The sequence below is a fragment of the Trichechus manatus genome, unplaced genomic scaffold (genome assembly GCF_000243295.1).
Source record: "Trichechus manatus latirostris isolate Lorelei unplaced genomic scaffold, TriManLat1.0 scaffold00010, whole genome shotgun sequence".
NCBI classification, from domain to species: domain Eukaryota; kingdom Metazoa; phylum Chordata; class Mammalia; order Sirenia; family Trichechidae; genus Trichechus; species Trichechus manatus.
The window spans coordinates 16,093,901-16,114,795 of NW_004443946.1; the positions used below are offsets into that span (position 1 = coordinate 16,093,901).

Genomic DNA, 20,895 nt, shown 5'->3' on the forward strand with positions numbered 1-20,895 from the left:
CCCTCAAGTTACAATATCAAGGGATTCTCTGAGAAAAATATTAAACAATGCAGGAAGCATCAAAAGAAGATAGGAGTACAAAGAGTCACTGTACCAAAAAGAATTCGTTGATGTCCAGCCATTTCAAGAGGTAGCATATGATCAAGAACCAATGGTACTGAAGGAAGAAGTCCAAGCTGCACTGAAGGCATTGGTGAAAAACAAGGCTCCTGGAATTGACAGAATACCAATTGAGATGTTTCAACAATGAATACAATACTGGAAGTGCTCACTTGTTTATGCCAAGAAAATTGGAAAATAGCTTCCTGGCCAACTGACTAGAAGAGATCCATATTTGTGCCCATTCCAAAGAAAGGTGATCCAATGGAAAGTGGAAATTATTGAACAATACCATTAATATCACATGCAAGTAAAATTTTGCTGAAGATATTTCAAAAATGGTTGCAGCAGTACATTGACAGGGAACTTCCAGAAATTCAGGTTGGATTTAAAAGAAGATGTGGAATGAGGGATATCATTGCTGATGCTTCTTTGAAGCGAGGATGGCAAGACTTCCTCACATACCTTGGAGATGTTATCAGGAGGGACCAGACCCTGGAGAAGGACATCATGCATAGTGTAGTAGAGGTTAAGCAAAAAAGAGGAAGACCTTCAGTGAGATGGATTGACACAGTGGCTTCAACAGTGGGCTCAAACATAACAAACGATTGTAAGGATGACATGGGACCAGGTACTGTTTTGTTCCGTATACACAGAGTCACTGTGAGTCGGAACCTACTTGATGGCACCTAAAAACAACAGCAACTTCTTTCATTTATAATGTAATTGCCTTCAAATTTTCCTCTGCATACATTTAGAACTATATCAGACAATGTTAAAATTTTTCTTCAAATATAATTTAGAAGAGTCAAGAGGAGGGTAAAGCCTATGGTGTTTATGTGTAATTTTGCTTACCGTGTTCTTTCTTCCTTCCTGATGACCCAAGATTTTGTCTCTTTATCATTTCCTGTCTGTTTAGAGAACTTCCTGTAGCCGTTCCTTATGTTAGGTCTGCTGGTAACAAATTAACTTTGTTTTCCTTCATCTGAGAATATCTTGATTTCTCCTTCATTCTTGAAGTATATTTTATTGGATATAAGATTTTGGGTTGACAACTTGTTCTTTTCAACACTTCAAAAATGTTGTGCTACTTCCTTCTGACCTCCATAATTTCTGGTGAGAAATCCACTGTTATTGAAACTGTTTGTCCCCTATAGGCATGGTGTCATTCTTTCTGGTGGCTTTTAAGAATTTTTGTCTTTAGTTTTCAGAAGTTTGACTATGATGTGTCTTCGTGTGGATTTCTTTTGAGTTTATCCTTTTTGTAGTTTGCTGAGCTTCTTGAATCTGAAGATTTATGTCTTTTGCTAAACTTCAGTACTTTTCAACCATTATTTCTTTGAGTATTTTCTCTGCCCCACTTTCTTCTTCCTGTCCTCCTAAGACTTCAGTGATGTTAATGTTAGATCTTTTTATAGTGCCACCGGGTTCTGAATTTCTATTCTTTTCTTTTCTTTTTTTTTTAAGCCAGTTGTCTCTCTTTTTCAGATTGGGTATTTGTCATGTTTTATGTTGAAGTTCACAGATTCTTTTCTGTTTCCCCTCCATTCTACTGTTGAGCCCATCCACTGAGTATTTTATTTGATTATTATATTTTTCAGTTCTAATATTTTTATTTGGTTGTTCTTTATATCTTTTATTTCTTTGCTGAGGTTTTTTTGTTGTTAGTTTCAAGAGTGTTTATAATTGCTCATTGAAACATTTTTCTGATGGCTGCTTGAAAATCTTTTTCAGATAATTTTAGCCTGTGTGTCCTCTTGGAGGTGGCATCTTTTGATTGTTTTTTCATTCCACTTTAGATCTGTGTGGTTTTTTGGTATGATGAGTGGTTTTTCTATTGAAAATTGGACATCTTGGTGTTGAGTTATGAAATATGGATCTTATTTAAACCTTCTGTTTTGACTGGCTTTCTGTGACACCACTCCGTCAGGGGAAGACTGGGTGCTGCTTCGTTACTGCCAAGTTGGGGGTAGAAGTTCAGCATCCCTATTTGGCCTCTGTTGACACCCAAGGTGGGGACTCCTTGTTACTGAGAAGCAGTGAGTGTTGATTCCTTACTTGGCATCTACAGATTCCTCCCTAGCTGCGTATTTACTGCTCCCTATTTTGCTTCTACTGATACCACAGGGGGAGTAATTCATTACTGCCTGGCAGGGATGAAAGTCTCAGCTCTATTTGGTCTTTTCTGACACCACCCTTGTAAGGTGGAGTGTGGGGGGTTGTCTGTTACAGCTAGGTGGTGGTAGAAGTCAAGGTTCACCACTCAGCCTTTGTAGTATAGATGGGAGTTGGTCCACAATTTTTTCTGTGGTATTTTACTCTAATGAACACTTACTTGCTAAATGGTTTGTTTTGCTAGGCTGCCTCTTTTTGGTTCTTTGGCTATAAAGAGCAGACATTTGTTGCATCTTTTTTTAGTCAGCATCTGCTGGTGTTTCCAGATTGCTATTCTAGCACCTATTCTGAGATATTTAAGGCAATAAGAAAACCCAGGGAATTCACCTCTGTCATTTTTAAGGGGCTGATGACCCTAACCATCTCCCTCTTTCCATCTTTCAGAGTATTCTTATGATTGTTTTATATATAATGTCCAGTGTTTGTAGTTGCATTTAGTGGAAAGATATAGAGAAAAGTATGTCTACTCCATATTTCTGGAAATGGAAGTCTACCTATAGGGTATATGTTTTTTAGGTTTTTAATCGTGAGTTATCTCTATTTTCACATTTTATGTAGTCATTTTAAATACTCGTATGAAATTACAAACTGAATGAAACATTAAAATTACATTAGGTAACATGCAAGTTTTATTTTGTAGTTTAAGATCATTGATCTTTTGATAAAGCCAAGTTTTACTTGCCATGTTAGAACTGATACTGGATTTAGAATCATGTAAGATTAAAATATAAGTCATATCAAAGATTATAGAGTTTTGACTATTTTATTCAGATAAGAACTCAAGTTCTTAGACATTACAAAGATGATTCCTGTTAGAGGAATCTAGGAACTCTGATTTTTTTTAATACCATTAAATGGTGGCTTTTTTGGGTGAATGTTATTTCACTTGGACTAGAAACACAACTTGAGGCCATTATAAATATTTCATCACACAGAGTGGGAAGATATTTGGGTTTAGGATTTACAGTATACCAGATGGTTACAATTCTAAAAACTTTTCATGGAGAAAGTAGGCTAATAAAATCCTGCTTTAAATATAATGTAAGAAGGAATTATTCTTTGTTATGATGTTGCTTTTACACTGAATAATAATAAAACTGTAATTCTTATCAGCTTGTCTTTCAATGTATCAAAAATATGTTTCCTATGCTTTTTACAGATTGAAATTGTCAAAGAAGAATTTAGTGAACATTTAGAAGATGTAGACAAGATAAACCAGATCTGCAAAAATCTACAATTCCACCTAAATAAAATGAGAACCTTTGAAGAGCCCCCTTTTGAGAAAGAGGCTAATGTTATTGTGGATCGATGGCTTGATGTATGTGATAATTTAATTGAACAGAAATTCTATTTTTATAACAAACTTTTTTTTTGTGTGTGTACCTTTGTCTGATTTCAAAATTCAAAAATACTTTCTGAAAAAAAAATTCAAATAATATAAAATTTATAACTTAATAAGTAACTCCATAGTTAGGCGCTACTAGCAAATGGATCTATAATCATCTAGGTATAGAAATATACACTTATTTCATTTAAAAATCAATAGACTAATATATTACACACTCGTGAAGGATATTGACATTTAACGGTATATTCATTTAACGCATTTTTGATTGAGCAGTGTGTGGTATATTTTATGAATTATAAATTAAGTATTTGTCTACATTATACCTTCACCTCAGCTTTAAAAAACAGTTTTTTAAATTGTGTTTTAGAAATTAGGAACACTATAGCTGTCAATTATATATAAGCTTTAGCAAATCAGGTAAAAAAAAATTTTTGTAGGAGAAAGGAGTGCGTGGTAGGCTAAGGCACATTCTTTTGTTGATGTATAAAGGACATTATTTACCTAATAATGATAAACTAACATTTTATTTTAAAATAGTGTTTAACTGAAACAATGTTTTATATACTTCTCATCCTAAATGTGGTATTTCTATTTTTTAATTATGGTAGATAAATGAGAAGACAGAAGACCACTATGAAAATCTTGGTCGAGCTCTGGCTTTGTGGGACAAACTTTTTACCTTAAAGAATGTCATTGATGAATGGATTGAAAAGGTCCTTCAAAGAGTGAAATTACATCCCCTGACAGAAGAAGAAAGAGAAAGGCTGAAGGTAATTTAACAGATAAAATAATATGCTTTTTCATACAAAGCTAACATTTTAATGTTGAGTTTGCTTTCTTGGAGAGAATAGAAAAATCACACGATAATCTTTTGTTCCTTTCATTATTCCTTGAGCGAGGCTTGAACCCTTTATCATTCCTTTTGTGATATCCAGGAAGATACCTATAGGGATTCTTAATCTGGAATTCACAGACACCCAAGGGATTCATGGATAAAATCTTTATTTTCACAAATGTCTAACTAAAATGTAGCATTTCTTTTGATTGTGAACATAGGTAACAAACAGTATGATGAGCATTATATGTGACTTTGTTACCAAGAGAAATCACAGATATTTTTGGATCATAATCCAGTTGTTGCAGCTGTTACCCTTATCACTGCTATGAAATTATGATATTTAGTAGATTTATTGCTAGGTCTTATTATTTAAGGTATTAATAGAGAAATACAGATGTTACTGAATCACAAATTGTTCTTTTTTACGTCTTGATAAATGTAACTCATTTTAATATTTTTCTTTTATAATTCTACATAATTTATTTTCATTTTTAAAATATTATTCTGAGAAGGTGATCCATGGGTTTCACCAGACTTCTAAACAGGTTCATGGCACAAAAAAGGTTAAGAACTTCTAGCAAAAGCCCCATCAAAATGAAAAATTCTTCCCAGGAGAGGTCAGTCTAGATGCCAGAGGTCTGCAAACTTTTTCTTAAAGAGTCAGGTAGTAAATATTTTAGGCTTGTGGGCTCTTTGCTCTTTGTTGCAACCATTCACTCCTACGGTTGTAGCATGAAAGCTTTCATAGACAATGCATAAATACATGAAACAAACTGGGTTTCAATAAAACTTTATAAAAACAGACTGCTGGCCCACAGGCTTTAGTTTGCTCTCTCTTGATCTAGACCAAAATTATGGAAAACTTCATTCATAATTTGAATTAGCAGTGCTTCAGAAAGATTAGAAAAAGCACAAAGCAGAATATCAGCATCTTCACAGAGCTTGAAAATCTAGTTTTTTTAAATAGCAATCACAGGTTTTCGCATTTGGAAAGAAGCGAAGTTATCTCCTTTAACTCTAGGAAGGATTCTGATTGCTTGTTTGTTTACATATTATTAGTTTGGACCATGTAAGTCGCTGTTTTGTTTTGGCAGTTTATGTGATTCAATGTAATATAAAAATGTACATGTGTGTGCATGATGGCTTTACAGTATACACTACTATTGTAGGGTAAAAACATCATAAAGTTTAGTAAAGCAAAAGAAATTTTTATTTGGCATATATTCAAAAGGGCATAAGTGGGAAATGGACAACCATGCTGCCATAGCCTTGTCTGCCCAGAGTCCAAAGAATATTACAGAATAGGCAAGAATGAGAAAATGGACAAGCATGCTGCCACAGCCATGTCTGCCCAGAGTCCAAAGACCATTACGTAGTCATGAGTATATATTAACATTACAAATGCGCAAAACCATTGAAAGCTTAGCCTTTTCAGATTAGCTAGAAACTGTAATCCTACATTTTGAATTGTCTTTCTTAACAATCATTGGTACAGATTTCAGTAACAAGAGTCAGGAGGGTCTTAACTGGTCCAACAAATTTCTATTCAGTAAATGCTGATAGAAAAGATAAGAGTGGAAAGTCTTTTGTATTCTGTTTGATTGGCTTTATGTGAAAGGTTCCCTAAAAGATATTTTCCAAGATTGTCTTAGCTATTGTCTTTATACCTCAGGGCCCAGTTGATGTGTCCTTGTGAATCCTTGTGAGCCCTTGTGAGCCCAGCTCCCACTGGGTCACATACTCTATGCTCAAGGACAGGGAATAATAACTCCAATATTATTTCCTAAATCACTACTGATGCTTCACATATCTTTTTTTTTTTTTTTTTGTCTAATTCTTGCACTTTATTCACTTTTCATTCACATATCCATTTTTATGCATTTGGAAAACGTTTTCAAAATCTGTGGCGATTTATAATAATAGTTATGAAGTAAAACTATGAATTTTTAAGTATAAATGAATCAAGACTAATAGCTGCTTAAATTTGTTTTAAGTACTGGTTGTTTAGGAGTCCCTGGGTGGTGAACATGGTTAAGTGTTATACTAGTAACCGAAAGGTGGGCAGTTCAAACTCATCAAGAGGCACCTTGGAAGTAAGGCTTGGCAATTTGCTTCCACAAGGTCACAGCCTGGAAAATCCTATGGAGCAGTTCTTCTCTGCACACATGGGTCGCCATAAGTTGGAACTGACTCAACAGCAACTAATAACAACAGGTTGTCTAAAAACCTGAAGTTAAGGATTATAAACTTTCAGCCTACGGGCCAATTTCTGCCAAAGTGTTTGTGTGTTTATGTGTGCGTTGTGGCACAGTTTAACCAGTTGTCATCAAGTCAATTCCAACTCTGGTGACCTGTGTTTTCAGAGTAGAACTGTGCTCTGTAAGGTTTTCAGTGGCTGATTTTTCAGAAGTAGATTACCAGAGGCCTTGGATGAACTTGAACTTCCAACCTTTGATTAGCAGCCAAACTCTATTCACCCATTTGTGCCACACAGGGACTCCATGACACAGTTTACTTAAACATCTATAAAATGTAGTGCCTTTAGGCAGAGCATGCATTCTCCTTTGGCATAGGCCTCACCTCTCTCTATTGTCTTGTTAAAAAATAATTAAAACATAGGGTTTATTTCAGCAGTTATTCTGTATGCATATAGGGAGACCATTCTGTGTCTTTAAAAAAACAAATGGCTCAATGTAGGCTAGTTACAATGAAGTTTTCAAAGAGAAGAGGGAGTAGAATAGAAACTCAACCTTTGGCTAATTTTAACATGATTGATTGAACCATGCCCCCCTCTAACTCTGATCAGTTGACATCAGATTACCAGGTGGTCTCTGGCCTCAGGGCATTCATTTGCACAAACCTTTAAGTGTAGCCCAGAATTTTTAAAATGATAAAATGTACCTCAGTTATTCAGGGAATTCCAAAGGTTGTTGCTCAGGAAGCAAGGGAAATCACCTAAAGTTACATTCTTTGCATTACATAAACTCTGAGCTAGTTTATGGTTAACAAATGTCTTTGTCATAAAGGGGGTTTGCAAAGACTTAATGTATCAGATTGTCTTACGGCTAGAATGCTTCACTCAGTTATAACATTTGCCTGACCACTGGAGGCGCTTGGATTTGTAACTCCCAGAATGCTGTGAAAAAGAAAGTGATGGGGGGAAATTCAGATGCCTTTCTCAGTGTCTGTATATTAACAACAGAAAATAAGAAAATAAAATGATTTTTATCTTTAAAATAACGTGTTTTAGGAAGAGTTACAAGTCCAAGAACAAAAACTTCCAGAATATTTTACAAGAGTGGCTGAAATACAATTTCTACTTCAAACCAATGAAGTACCTCTTGAATTGCAGGTAAGCGAATTTTTCTTTAAAAGTCCCAATTGAAGTGTCTTTATATCCTCTAAGTAATGTTCATAAACCATAAATTCTAAACCTTAAGACTAAAATAAAATTAGGATCATTATTTAATTCACTTTTGTTCGATTTGTATAGTAAGTCCAACCAACTTTTTTTTAATATTTGGAATAGTTTAGTATATTTGCTTCATTTTAAGAGTGATTAATATTGTAGTTTTGCATTGTTTTATTTTCATTTCACTTATTTTATAGGCTTCTTGTGTGGAGGGGAGATGTTGTTCCCGTATAAAGTAACGAGATTTTTCACGAAGAGTCTTGTCTCCTGGGTGTAGGAAAGAACATAGCTCAAGTGACCCTTATTTTAGTCGCTAGATGGATAAACAGAGATTGACCCAAGTTTCATTTTCTCTTTTGTGAAGATTTTGTTACAGTTTTATTTAGATCAAGGTGTATGGTGATTGAATATGAGCTCTGTAGTTAGACTTTCTAGTGAGGTCCTGATTTCTGCCACATACTAGCTTTGTGATCTTGGGCAAGTTACTTAACCTTCTTAAACCTCTTACTGTGATGCTGTACACATACTAAACCGTCAGCGAGTGCTGGTCTTTATTTTTTATGTCTTAGTATATTTTCACACGAGCGCCATGAGATAGCACTGCAGTGGACATGCTAGATAAAACTTGTTTTAGGAGGAAGAATTCAAATTAGTCTCCTTGAAAAACCTCAGAATGTTTATTTCGGTTTTTTTTGTGTGTTACTCTTTTTCCTTTAAAAGCAACATTTGAATGGTTGTACCAACGATGGAGAACAATGAAGAATTAAAAGTATTTATTTCTATGTGGAAATGAAGTCTCGATTTACCCCTAGCAATCTAGTCTTGAAATCTAGTTAAACAAAGTTTGTTATAGTACTTCCTATGTTTCATGATTTCAGGTCATGGAGTCTTTGATTTTGAACAAAATGGAACACGTTAAAATGAGTTTAACTGGTGAATCCAACCACTGCACACTCAGTGGTAACACAGATGAGCTGAGAGAGGATCTCGACCAGGCAAAAACCCAGATTGGGATGACTGAATCCCTCTTAAATGCTCTGTCTCCTTCTGACAGCTTGGAAATCTTTACTAAACTAGAGGTACCAGATGCTTCTCTTCTGTGATTCAGATTTATTTTCACACTTATTTGTCATGGTCTTCACCTGTTTAGAGGAGCCCTGGTGGCACAGTGGTTAAGCATTCATCTGCTAACCAAAAGGTTGGCAGTTCGAATCCATGAGCCACTTGGTGGGAGACAGATGTGGCAGTCTGCTTCCGTAAAGATTTACAGCCTTGGAAACCCTATGGGGCAGTTCTGCTCTGTCCTATAGGGTCACTATGAGTGGGAATCGACTTGATGGCAGTGGGTTTGGTTTTTATGGGTCACTTGTTTAGGGCAGCAAAAACGGAAAGTCTGGGGAGAAAAAGAAAAACTCAGAAAAGCAATTCGTGTATATTTAGCATTTTCCCCTTTGAATTGCTTATGGACAGTAATTATTTTATCTTAAATTGCATTGCCTTATAAATTTACCAGCAAAGAGAAAGCAGATCTACTCAACAGAAAATCATCTAGATCTCTTTTCTAAAACAATTGAGATACAATATACTTTGTGTAAATCTACCAGTTTTAAGATTTATGGTTGTTGTTTGCTTGCGTGTTTTTATTTAGGAGATACAACAGCAAATTCTACAGCAAAAGCACAGTATGATATTACTTGAGAATCAAATAGGCTGTTTGACTCCTGAACTCTCTGAATTAAAGAAGCAATATGAAAGTGTCAGTGATTTATTTAATACCAAAAAAAGTGTTTTGCAAGATCACTTTTCTAATTTATTGAATGGTGAGTGATTCTTCTACTGTGTTTCTGGGAACCTTGACACATGACTATAATAGGGTAAATACAGAAGCTATTCTAAGCCTGACTTAGAGTTGGTTGCATAGACTATATTTAAGAAAATCATATTCAGTCAAATCTTTTGGGGGAAACAACTCACTGATCTGTGACTAACATAATTCTTTCAGGTCTCACATCTTTATTTCATGGAGGAAAGTCACCAAATTCTTGGTGTTTGACCCCCTCACTTTGGTCATTGAGTCTGGGGATGTGCTAGTGAGCAGGCTCCCCCTCCAACTGTCTTGGTGTCTATAGCTTTGGATGGAGATTTCGTGTAGAAAATGCACCATAATTATTTTCTATCCTCTGTTAACCCTCAAAATTGAGTTTTAAAATATGGAGGCATCTTATACATTGACTTGTACCCAGGGTGTGGGAAGCAAGTTTCAAAATTTCTCACCTTAACAAGATATATGAGGTCCTTCTTGAATGAATACAGCTCTCTCTCTCCCCTACCCCTTTTTTAAAATATATTTTCCATATATTTTCCTGCAGATCAGTGCAAGAACTTCAATGACTGGTTCAGCAACATTAATATGAACCTTAAGGAGTGTTTTGATTCATCAGAAACCAAAACGAGTGTGGAACGAAAGCTACAAAAACTTTCTGTAAGATTTATATATAAATTATAATAAAAATATTTTTAAAATTTATCAAAAGAAATTTTGGAGGCATAGAACTGTATTTAAATAGAAAGATAATTATTAACTTTGACTTGTTAAATTTCCTTACAGAAGAGATAGTATTTCCAAAAATAACATTTCAAAATTCTTGGGAAAAAACCTAGTTTTTTTCCCAAGAGATTTTGGAACTCTATTCACTGGGTAAGGGTGCAAGGGACTTTAAATAAGCTGTACTTTCACCCCTTCTAAGATACTATTTAATTTTGGGTTTACTGGTGAATTCAGTTGTGTTAAAATCCTATTTGTTAAAAACTATATGTATATAAAGGTATTTGTTCTTTTCTTGAAAGAAATCTCTTGACTTTTTGTAAGTCCATTTTTTTTTTTTTTTTAAATGCAGTCAAACTTTAATACACTGCTGGCCCGAGTATAAATTGTACTTTCCAAATTGCCTTAGAGCAACTTGATAGTGTCTGTCAAAATTATAGATACATGTCTCCTTTGATCCAGCTGTTTCTGCTTCCAGGAATTTATGCTATCGTTACACTTCCACTTTGGTGAAATAGTGTGTATCAGAATTATTTATTGCTGTCTGTGATAGTAAAACTTTCAAAGCAACCTAAGTATCTATCAATAAAGGTTTGCTTAAATAAATTATAGTACAGCCATACAAAGGAATAGTATGGAGCCATTAAAAAGAAATGAGGGAGCTTTTTTATGAAATATTGGAAAGATTTTGGTGCTATATTAGGTAAAAACCACTGGGCACAAATACTATTTATATTACAGTACTAAATGTACCTTCAAACAGTGGGAGGGAAAAGAAGATATATTCATGTCTGCTTGTATATGCATTTAAAAAAGGCTCTGGAAAGATACACAAGAAACTAATACACAATGGTTAAGAGCTCAGGCTACTAACCAAAAGGTCGGCAGTTGGAATCCACCAGCCGCTCCTTGGAAACCCTGTGGGGCAGTTCTGCTCTGTCCTGTCGGGTTGCTAGGAGTTAGAATCGACTAGACGGCAATGGGTTTGATGGGATATAGAGGTTGGAACTGGGAGACAAGAATGGAAAGTAAACTTTTCATATTATGTCTTTTTTATATTTATTGGTTTTTTTTGAAATCATGTGCACGTGATACCTTTTCATAAAATTAAATTAACTGCTAATTCCAATGAGAATAAGCTTATTCAGCCAATCATTTATTCAACAAATATTTCTGAAAAGTCCGCTATGTGCCAAGCACTCCAGACACTGAGAATACAGCAGTACACAAAATAGACATGCCGCTGCCTCCATGGTGGACATCACAGTGGAAGGTAGCCTGAAATAAATGACAAGGTGCACAGGTCCATTTAAAATTTATATTATTGTTATTTATCATTGAGTTGATTCTGACTCATAGCGTTCCTGTGAGACAGAGTAGAACTGCCCCATAGGGTTTCCGAGGCTGTAATCTTTATGGAAGCAGATCACCAGGTGTTTCTCCGATGGCATGACTGTTATATTCCAACTTCTAACCGTTTGGTTAGCAACTGAGGTTTAACCATTGTGCCACCAGTGCTCCTTACAATTTATATATATTACAAAAAAAAAAAAATCAAACCCACTGCTGTTGAGTCAGTTCTGACTCATAGCGACCCTACAGGATTTCCAAGTCTATAAATCTCTAAGGAAGCAGACTGCCATATCTTTCTCCTGCAGAGCTGCAGGTGATTGAAACCACCCATCTTCTGGTAAACAGTCGATCGCTTTAATCACTGTGCCACCGGGGTCCTTATAATTTATATAGCACACTCAAATTAAGATTAATTTCTTGCTTTGAGGGTACCAGCCTTTTTGGATAGAGTCTCCTCCTTTCAAGTTTAAAGTCATACTTTTTTTTTCCTACCTTTAACTTTGCATGGACCTCAGCAGTTAACACCCAAATCTTGAAATGCAGACATTGAAATAAAATTATGATTTGTGGAAAATTTAATGGAATATAGTCTGTTTATTTTTGCATGTTGATCACCAAAAAGGAGCTACTATATAAGAGAAGTTGAGCACAGTCAGGATTGGAAAATGTAGCTTTCCCGGCTTTGTTGCTATTGACCTTCACTGTGACACTGCATTATTTTGCTTGATGTAATTCCCAGAAAGTCAGACAGAAATGCAGATGTGACCCACATTCTAGAACTGATATAAATCCTTTCTTGATCGTTTGCCATTGGATTTATCCACATCTCCATAGCTCTTTATTTATATTGAATACTAAGAGGGTGGCATGTCTGTATACTGGTTTGGAAAACAGTCATGTGAGTGGCAGAGACCATACTTGCCAGTAAAACATAATTGACTTTCTGTCTTTCATAAGGATTTCCTGACTCTTGAAGAAAGAGACAGTAAAATACAGGCGGTAGCAACTATACTGAATCAGGTGAAGAAGCATCTACCCAAAGCAAGTGTTAAGGAGCTTAGCAGTTGGATTACGAGTCAAGAATTTGAATTAGAAAATATGGAGTCCATATGCCAGGCAAGAGCAAAGGAGCTTGATGACTGCTTACAGCAGCTACTGAGGTAGGAAATAAAGACAATGTGTAAAAAACATGCTATCTAACAATTTCTTCATATGTACTCTGCTTCAGTACAGCCAGTGCTGGGATACACAATACACACACATTTCACAAATGAAATAGATACCCTTCCGTCCAGTTCGGCTTTAGGAATATATAGAAGTTTGGAGAATTCTTCAAATTATCTAATATACAAAAATTTTGTTTGTTTTTTGTTCTTTATGATACATTTTTTTGTGGCTCATTGCTTTAATACTGTACAATCTCACTATAATAGACTATTAGTATTCACGTTTTAATATATTACAAGTTAAATTTTTTCTAAAGAATTTGAAATGTATCTGGTAAAAACTTGGTGGGCTCATGAGGTTCATGTCAGCCTTCTCTTCAGTGCCAGCATCATAAAGAAATTCCACGGTGTTATACATTTTTTGCTTATTTTATATTCTAACATATATAATGTTTTTTCAGACTACAGGATAACCACAGAAGCCTAAGTAATTGGCTGACTAATCAAGAAAAGAAATGGAAAGAAATGGAAGAAACAGGAGAGAAAACTGAATTTTTTTGCCAAGCATTAGATAGAAAGAGGTATAGCTGACCTTATATGAAGTATATTTCCTGAGAGTATGGTTTTTTCCCCCATGGTATAAGTGACTCCTATAAACTTTCAATGATATTTGGAATTTACAGGGAACAATTTGAATCTCTGGCCCAGTTGAACAACTCTTTGAAGGAATATGGGCTTACTAAAGAAGAAGAAATAATAGCTGAGTCAACACATTTGATTGATAGATACCAGACATTATTGAGAAAAATATGTGAAATTGAAGAAGATAAGTTACCTCCTACTGAGGACCAGAACTTTAATGATCTTGCTCGTGATGTAATTCATTGGATAACAGAGATTAAAGAGTCTCTTATGGTTTTGAATTCATCGGAAGGCAAAATGCCACTTGAAGAACGAATCCAAAAAATAAAGGTAACTAAATTTCAGAGGTGAGCGTGGTAACTAACTTTCAGAGGTCATAGTGAACTCTAATTTTGAAAAGATTTAGACAAAACTGCAAAGATTTGTTTCTTAATGAAAAATAGGCTCACTGTGGAAAAGCTGAAGAAATTCAGATCACTCACCTTATGAAAGAGGAGGATTGTGATGGGTCTAAAGTTATTTTAATGCTTATGAACGCAGGAAAGTATATCCTCTCCCTTTGAGGGGGCAATGCTCAATTGTTCATCTTCAGTGAGTACAGAAGAATTGAAATAAAGATGATAAATTGGAACTGCAGCCGGTGGGATTTGCTAGAATATAAAAAGAATATATGTCAGTATAGCAGGGGCATCAACAATGTTAAGGGCAGAGATGGAGAGGACATCTTTTCCAGAGTGGATATGTATGGTTCATAAAGCTTGTTAGATACTGAGTGGATTGCTGATGATTGCTGGATATTGCGAGCATAGAAGACTTAAGATCCCCTGAGGTCATTTGCAGTCTAAGGGGAAATTAAATAGACATTGCTAGTTAAAAATGCATGTGACAAAAGTACATGTGCTTAAAAGGAACACCAGGAGAATCAAAAACACATTAAGCATTTAGAGAAAGAAAGGGTGAAGAAGAGTGAGAGCTATAGGGGTTGGTGAGACTTACTAAAGTAATGGAAATAATTTGAGATTTTGTCTAAAATGTTTCCCAGAGAAGGTGAATCTTGAGTAGTGTTTCCAGGAAGAGAAGAACTTGATTGTCAGAGCAAAGGCGGGAAAGAGAAGAACAGAGAAAGGGAATTAATGATGTTACGGTAGAAAGATGAGAGTTGACAGGAGGGATGCTGCATTTTATTGTGGGAAGCCATAGTCTAATCTTGGCGGGAAAAAATGCCTTGTTGATGTTGTTAACGTAGCTCTCCATCTATAAAAAATGGAGTAAGTAGGAAGGAGGATTTTCCAGTTTTTTACTGGAATACAGTTTACTTGTAGGCAGTTGAAGATGAAGGGGAGAGCATGAATGCAATCAGATTAAACTGAAAAATGTTTAGTGAGAACCAGCTTTGTATAACATGAAGGGAGAGAATCTGTTTTCTGGATATATGTGAAAATGAAAGGATAGTTTTGAAATATACTCTGCAGGTAGAATCTCAATATAATGTTTACAAATAAAAACAAATGTAATATCCCTGAGTACTATGAGTGAGAGTATAAGATTTTTAAAATTTAATTCAGGAAATCATTTTACTGAAGCCTGAAGGGGACGCTAAAATACAGACCATCACGAAGCAGGCTGAAAGCAGCAAGGCTCCCATGGTTCAGAAGACCCTTACTGATATCCGGAATCAGTGGGACAACACACTCCATTTAGCCAACACGTATCTAAGGTAAAGGGCATGCCTTCACCGGCTTCATTGTTTTTCATAGTGCAGTGAAGCCATAACAAGTATGTTTTGTCTGCCTCCTGGAATTGGATATAATATCTATTGGAGAGAAAGTCAGCAATGTCAGGGCCATCTGCAATGTCAGAGGCAGAAACGAGGAATATTTCTCCACACGAGATACGAGTGACTCTGTCATGACTCTGTGGCGGTGTTTAGCGTGGTATGTGCATCACCATACAGTTCTTAGTAACAAATTAACATCGGTTTATCATTCCACCTTCAATTCCCTGCTTCTGCACCAAAACTCCCTTCCCCCAAACAACCTCAGTACATCTGCATGAGACCTCTGTAGAATAATGCCTTCCAATATATATTTTAACAGAGTCTTAAATGACTGAACGTTGATAAATGTTGGGTGATTTAATTTATATGATTCTGGTGAAAATTCTTAATTCATTTCACATGTCTTAAATGGTACATTTAATGTCTGGTAGAAATCTGACTTTTACATTTTTCCAAGGAGGTATGAAAATCTAAATTTAAGCTGTAGAAAACATAAACTAGTTAGTTGGTCAGCACACTGAGTGTTAGTTTATTTTACTTATATGAACAAGTAAAATATAGGATAATAGATTTATATATAACAGGAACTGTTGGGACTAGTTTGAAATTTAAATTATTTATTCTCAGGTCAAAGTTTCTGTAATAAAACAATTGTTTTTTAGTACTACTACAGATAATTTCTGTCTTAATTTCTAATTTAAAGTCAGTGCTATTTATAATATTATAGTGCCAAAAGAGTTTCTGGGAATAATATACATTAGTGTTATTTTAATGGTTTTTATTATAATGCATATTACATTATAATATGCAAAATGGCATTCCATTTTGTTAAATTTCATTTCATCTATAAAGTATTTTGTTAAATTTAGCCATCAAGAAAAGCTTCTGCTGGAAGGAGAGAAGTATTTGCAAAGTAAGGAGGATCTGAGGCTAATGCTTACAGAACTAAAGAAGAAACAAGAAGCAGGCTTTGCTCTGCAAAATGGTTTGCAGGAGAAGAAAGCTCAGTTAAAAATTTATAAAAAATTCCTCCAGAAAGCACAAGATTTGACATCCTTGCTAAAGGAATTAAAATCTCAAGGAAATTACCTCTTGGAGTGCACTAAAAATCCCAACTTTAGTGAAGATCCGTGGCTGGAAGTAAAGCATCTACATGAAAGTCTTCTTCAACAACTACAGGTAAAGCAGATAAAATAAAAATTTTAATGATTGTCATAATTATGTGTATGAATTAATAAAAGAAGATTTACATATGGAATTATTTTTTGTTCTTTTTTTAGACCAAAAGGTTTTTTAATTTAATTGATAATTTTTAGATTTAGACCCTAACTCCTCAAGAATGGAGGAATTAATCCAGTCAGTTCTGGTAGAAGGCCAAACTGTGTATTATTTGATGATGGTGCTGTTTCCCCTCATCGAAGTTTCTTTTTCAGCAATAGGAGGGGTTAAGATTTTTTAGGCATCTTTATAAAAGAGATAGCATCTCTTAGGGCAGGTCGTTCCTTGTCTATTTCAGCTTCTAGTAGCTGCCAACAGTCCTTGCAGATTCATCTGTCTGTGTCATCTATCTCTCTCTTCTCCTTGTGTGTTTCTTTTTGTGCATTCTGCTCTTTTTATAACTCAGGAGTGATTAGATTTAGAACCCACCCTATTCCTGTATGACCTAATTAACATAACAAAGAAATCCCTATTTCCAAACAGGATCGTATTTACAGATATAGGGGCCAGGATTTCAATACATATTTTTGGGGGACGCAATTCAATTCATAACAAATAGTTAATACTTTTCTGATCAGATATGGCCACCTTATTATTTTTCATCCCAGGGAGAAATACTGGAGAAGCCTTTGCTCTTGAGTTAGGATTACTTTTTCCTGACACAGCTTTGGAGTTTGAGTCTTAGGAAAGGGATCTAGGGTTAGGTTGATCTTACAGTCTCATTTCCAAGTGTGGGTACTTGGATAATTAAGGGAGCTGCTTTATTATGAAAGTCTGTGATTTACTTATATAATTTGTAGCCATTTAGTTTTGGAAACTTCTTGACAGATAAAATTGTTTTCAGAAATGAAGGCAGAGAAGCACTGGGGCAACAAATGTGGTTTCAATAAGGGTCATTCTTTTACAATGAAATATCTCAAACTTTAAATCTTTACTTAAGAATTCTAGACCATTTATGGCCATATTCTTGTTTCAGAATGAACCCTCATAAAACAAGTATTTATGAAAAATATAATTATTTCCTGAGTGAAAGAGTTCAGAGAGAAATAATTTGTAAATTGTCAATGGTTTTATTTTTAGGATTCCGTGCAAAAATTGGAAGGTCATGTTCAAGAACACCACTCGTACCAGGTTCGTGTCACAGACCTGAATACCACATTGGACAGTTTCTCCAAGGAACTTTACAGTTTTTCTGATAAGCCTGTGGATCAAATAGCACTTGAGGAAAAATTACACAAACTGCAGGTATTAAACAATTTCTAGACATGATAGATATTTTTAAAATATCAGTATTAAGTACAACTTGACTGAATCCAACTTGTAGTTTCCTGAATGCCCTGTATGCACCCCTGCATTTTTACCTTTTGCCATAATTTTCCTTCTGTCTGTAATGCTTTCTCCTCCTGCCCTTTCATCACCTGGCTAACTTCTGTTTATCCTTCAAGACTCAGCTTATGTATCACCTCCTCCAGAAAGCCTTCCTGACAGGGTTTCCCCATGTCTAGACTGGGTTTTGTCCCTTGCCCCCAGGGTGTAATCTGTGCATATTTCATAGCATAGATCTTCTCTGTTATAATTGTCTATTTACTTTTGTTTCTAGCCCACTAGACCATAGATACTTGAAAACACTTTATTTTACTCATCTCTAGCTTCAAGATCTAGCATAGTACTGGCAGTTGGTTGAATAAATGAATGAATGAATGCACATTCATTTATTGTATGGTCCAATTAGGGTACCAGTTGCCATTGAGTTGACTGATTCATAGCAATTTTGTGCATGTCAGAATAGAATTGTCCTCCATAGGATTTTCAATGACTGATTTTTGGCAGTAGATTGCCAGGCCTTTCTTCCAAGGCTCCTCAGGGTAGACATGAACTTCTGTCCTTTCAGTTAACAGCCTAGCTCGTTAACTGTTTGCACCACCCAGGACTCTCCAGTTAGGACAGTGACTAATAAATTGTACATAGTTCACCTAGTAACTTCAAGGCTTATGCTATTTAAACAGTAACATCAGTAGTTACTATAATACCTCAAATTCATTTTGAGCCCAGAGTTCTCAAATTAGCTTCATCCGTTCGTGCATTTACTAAACATTGGTTAAGTCCTTAGATTGATATCTCATCACCCCAAAGCTTTGCTCTGAATTTTAGATACTAACAATAGATTTATGTAGACACTGTCTAAATGACTCTTATTTTTTTCAATGCTTTGCACATAGTAGGCATGTATGACTTAGTGTTATGACTGTGTATAAAGGCTGTATCTTGAACAAAATATATTCAGTGATTAGCTATTGACTGTCTCCTATGTTCCAGGAACTGTGCTATGAAAATCGTTTGCGTGATTTGTAAAGTCTGGTCTCTAATAAAATCAGTTTGAGAATTTGGGATACTACATTGGTTTAAATTTTAACCACAGTTTCATCTTTGTGATACGAGTTTGGTGTGTTTTATGTTTTCCACTAGTGAAACAGAACATGGCTGTGATTTACAAAATTCAGTTAACTCTTGTAACAATCGAATGGAGATACTTTTTGTGACAATCTTTTCTCCACTCACAGGAACTAGAGAATAAACTCAGTTTACAAGATGGTACATTAGAGAATATTTTAGCTTTAGCAGAATCCATCAAGCAAAATACATCTTCAGTGGGACAGAAGATTATTAAGGACGATATAACATCACTTAAGTGTAAACAAAAAGATCTGAAAAACAGACTTGAATCTGCTAAGCAGGAGACAGAGAATTGTCTCAGTAGCATCCTCAAGTCAAGATACTCTACAGAAAAGAAAGAAAAACTTACTCTGCCAGGCAGAGAGAAACAGGTCACTTCTGATACCCAGGAGTCCACTCAGAACTTGGCTGCCGTGGAAAAGTTGGAGGAAGACTGGGAAATAAACAAAGTAAGTACTTGGTATTGCATTCTCTAAGACATTGAGTCTGAAAATGAAGAGGCGTTGGGCTATGAAAAGAGGGTTGTGAATCAGCGTTCTGATTTCATAATTAAACCCTCAGTGTGTTGGCTACTTACGAAGCCCACTTATAAAAAGAGCCCTTAGAAACCTGTCCAGGATTTCAGTGGTGAAATATTACTGTTCAGTCTGTTAAAATGTCAGTCATCAATTTAGGTTTATTATTCTCTCTGCTATGTAATCAGATACAATTTCTTGGGTCAAGAACACAAAAGCAAATTAGAAAAGGCAAAAGAGAAGAATGTACTTTACCTGTTTTCTTAGAAAAAAATTCAAGAGCCCAATCTTTTTTTTTTTTTTTTTGGCTTATTCTATAATGAAATCAGAGACTGATAAGATAAGCTCTTATCTTTTTATTCCTATGTTAACCCTATGCTGCAAATATATTTTTAAACGTTGTCAGATCATTTAGAATGTGAATATCAACGTTCAGCCTCCTAATTTTTCCTGGGGAGAAGAAAGAAGAGCTTTTTTTTTTCATTCTAAACAACCAAATAGGTATATTTTCTATGGCTTGTAAAGTGCTTTCTCATAGGTTAGAGTTTGAAATGGAAAAGGCACAAAGAGCTACATTTGCAGGAGTCTCCCTGGCAGGCAAAATCTCACAATCTAGGGTCCAGGGAGGACAATAATGGAGGGTTAGACCATTAAGGAGTGAGTTCTCATTAGCTTTTTATGGAATACATAATCAACAGGAATCAAGAGAGCATGAACTTCTGTTGTTTTACTGAAACAGAAAAGCATGAAGGATTAAAGGAACCAAATAGAATATTCTAGAAATGGGTAACACAAATGCCAAGGGAGCATCTCTCTGACCGTGAGGAAAGTCTTTTATAAATCCCACAGTGTTAGCTATTGCTAGGGAACTATGTCTTAGGATTAAGGGCTCAATGGGTGAGACTTTTAAGGTTGTATGTGTAAAAGAAACTGGCTTAAATATTAACAGCATTTAAAGAGAAATAGATCAGTAAATGAGGAAAAACATCTGAGTGCTTTCTAGGAGACAGATTTTAAAAGGGAGGGGGGAGGCATTGGGAGTGGAGCAAAGTCCTATTCTGTGACATTACTAAAGGAATGCCTGATAACTTTTAAATTGACCTCTAAGACCCATTTTGACTACAAACCCCCAAAATTCAGTAGCGTATATTGAAAACTATATAATCCAATAGTAAGAATTTTTTTAACTGATTAAAATTTTACTCAATCTTGAATGAGTCATTGATGATTTATAATAATTCATTAAAATTATTTCTTTCAAAGAAGATGGAAGGACTTAAGTTGTTAAATATTCACCAGTCTGGATTACAGAAAATAAGTTTTAATTCTTTAGCAACATTGTATTTTTCAACT

The 20,895-nt window shown here is 35.2% G+C and overlaps 1 protein-coding gene across 1 annotated transcript in view; it reads left to right on the forward strand.

Moving 5' to 3' along the window:
• Positions 1–20,895, forward strand: part of SYNE2 (spectrin repeat containing nuclear envelope protein 2) — a 325,154-nt gene that overhangs the window by 115,305 nt on the left and 188,954 nt on the right. The window contains exons 32-44 of the mRNA XM_004370941.1: positions 3,434–3,592; positions 4,231–4,392; positions 7,711–7,812; positions 8,751–8,951; positions 9,521–9,692; positions 10,242–10,354; positions 12,728–12,930; positions 13,398–13,517; positions 13,620–13,908; positions 15,144–15,295; positions 16,225–16,534; positions 17,654–17,818; positions 19,135–19,476. Coding sequence (XP_004370998.1) covers positions 3,434–3,592; positions 4,231–4,392; positions 7,711–7,812; positions 8,751–8,951; positions 9,521–9,692; positions 10,242–10,354; positions 12,728–12,930; positions 13,398–13,517; positions 13,620–13,908; positions 15,144–15,295; positions 16,225–16,534; positions 17,654–17,818; positions 19,135–19,476 — 2,490 coding nt within the window. The remainder of the gene's footprint in view (positions 1–3,433; positions 3,593–4,230; positions 4,393–7,710; positions 7,813–8,750; positions 8,952–9,520; positions 9,693–10,241; positions 10,355–12,727; positions 12,931–13,397; positions 13,518–13,619; positions 13,909–15,143; positions 15,296–16,224; positions 16,535–17,653; positions 17,819–19,134; positions 19,477–20,895) is intronic.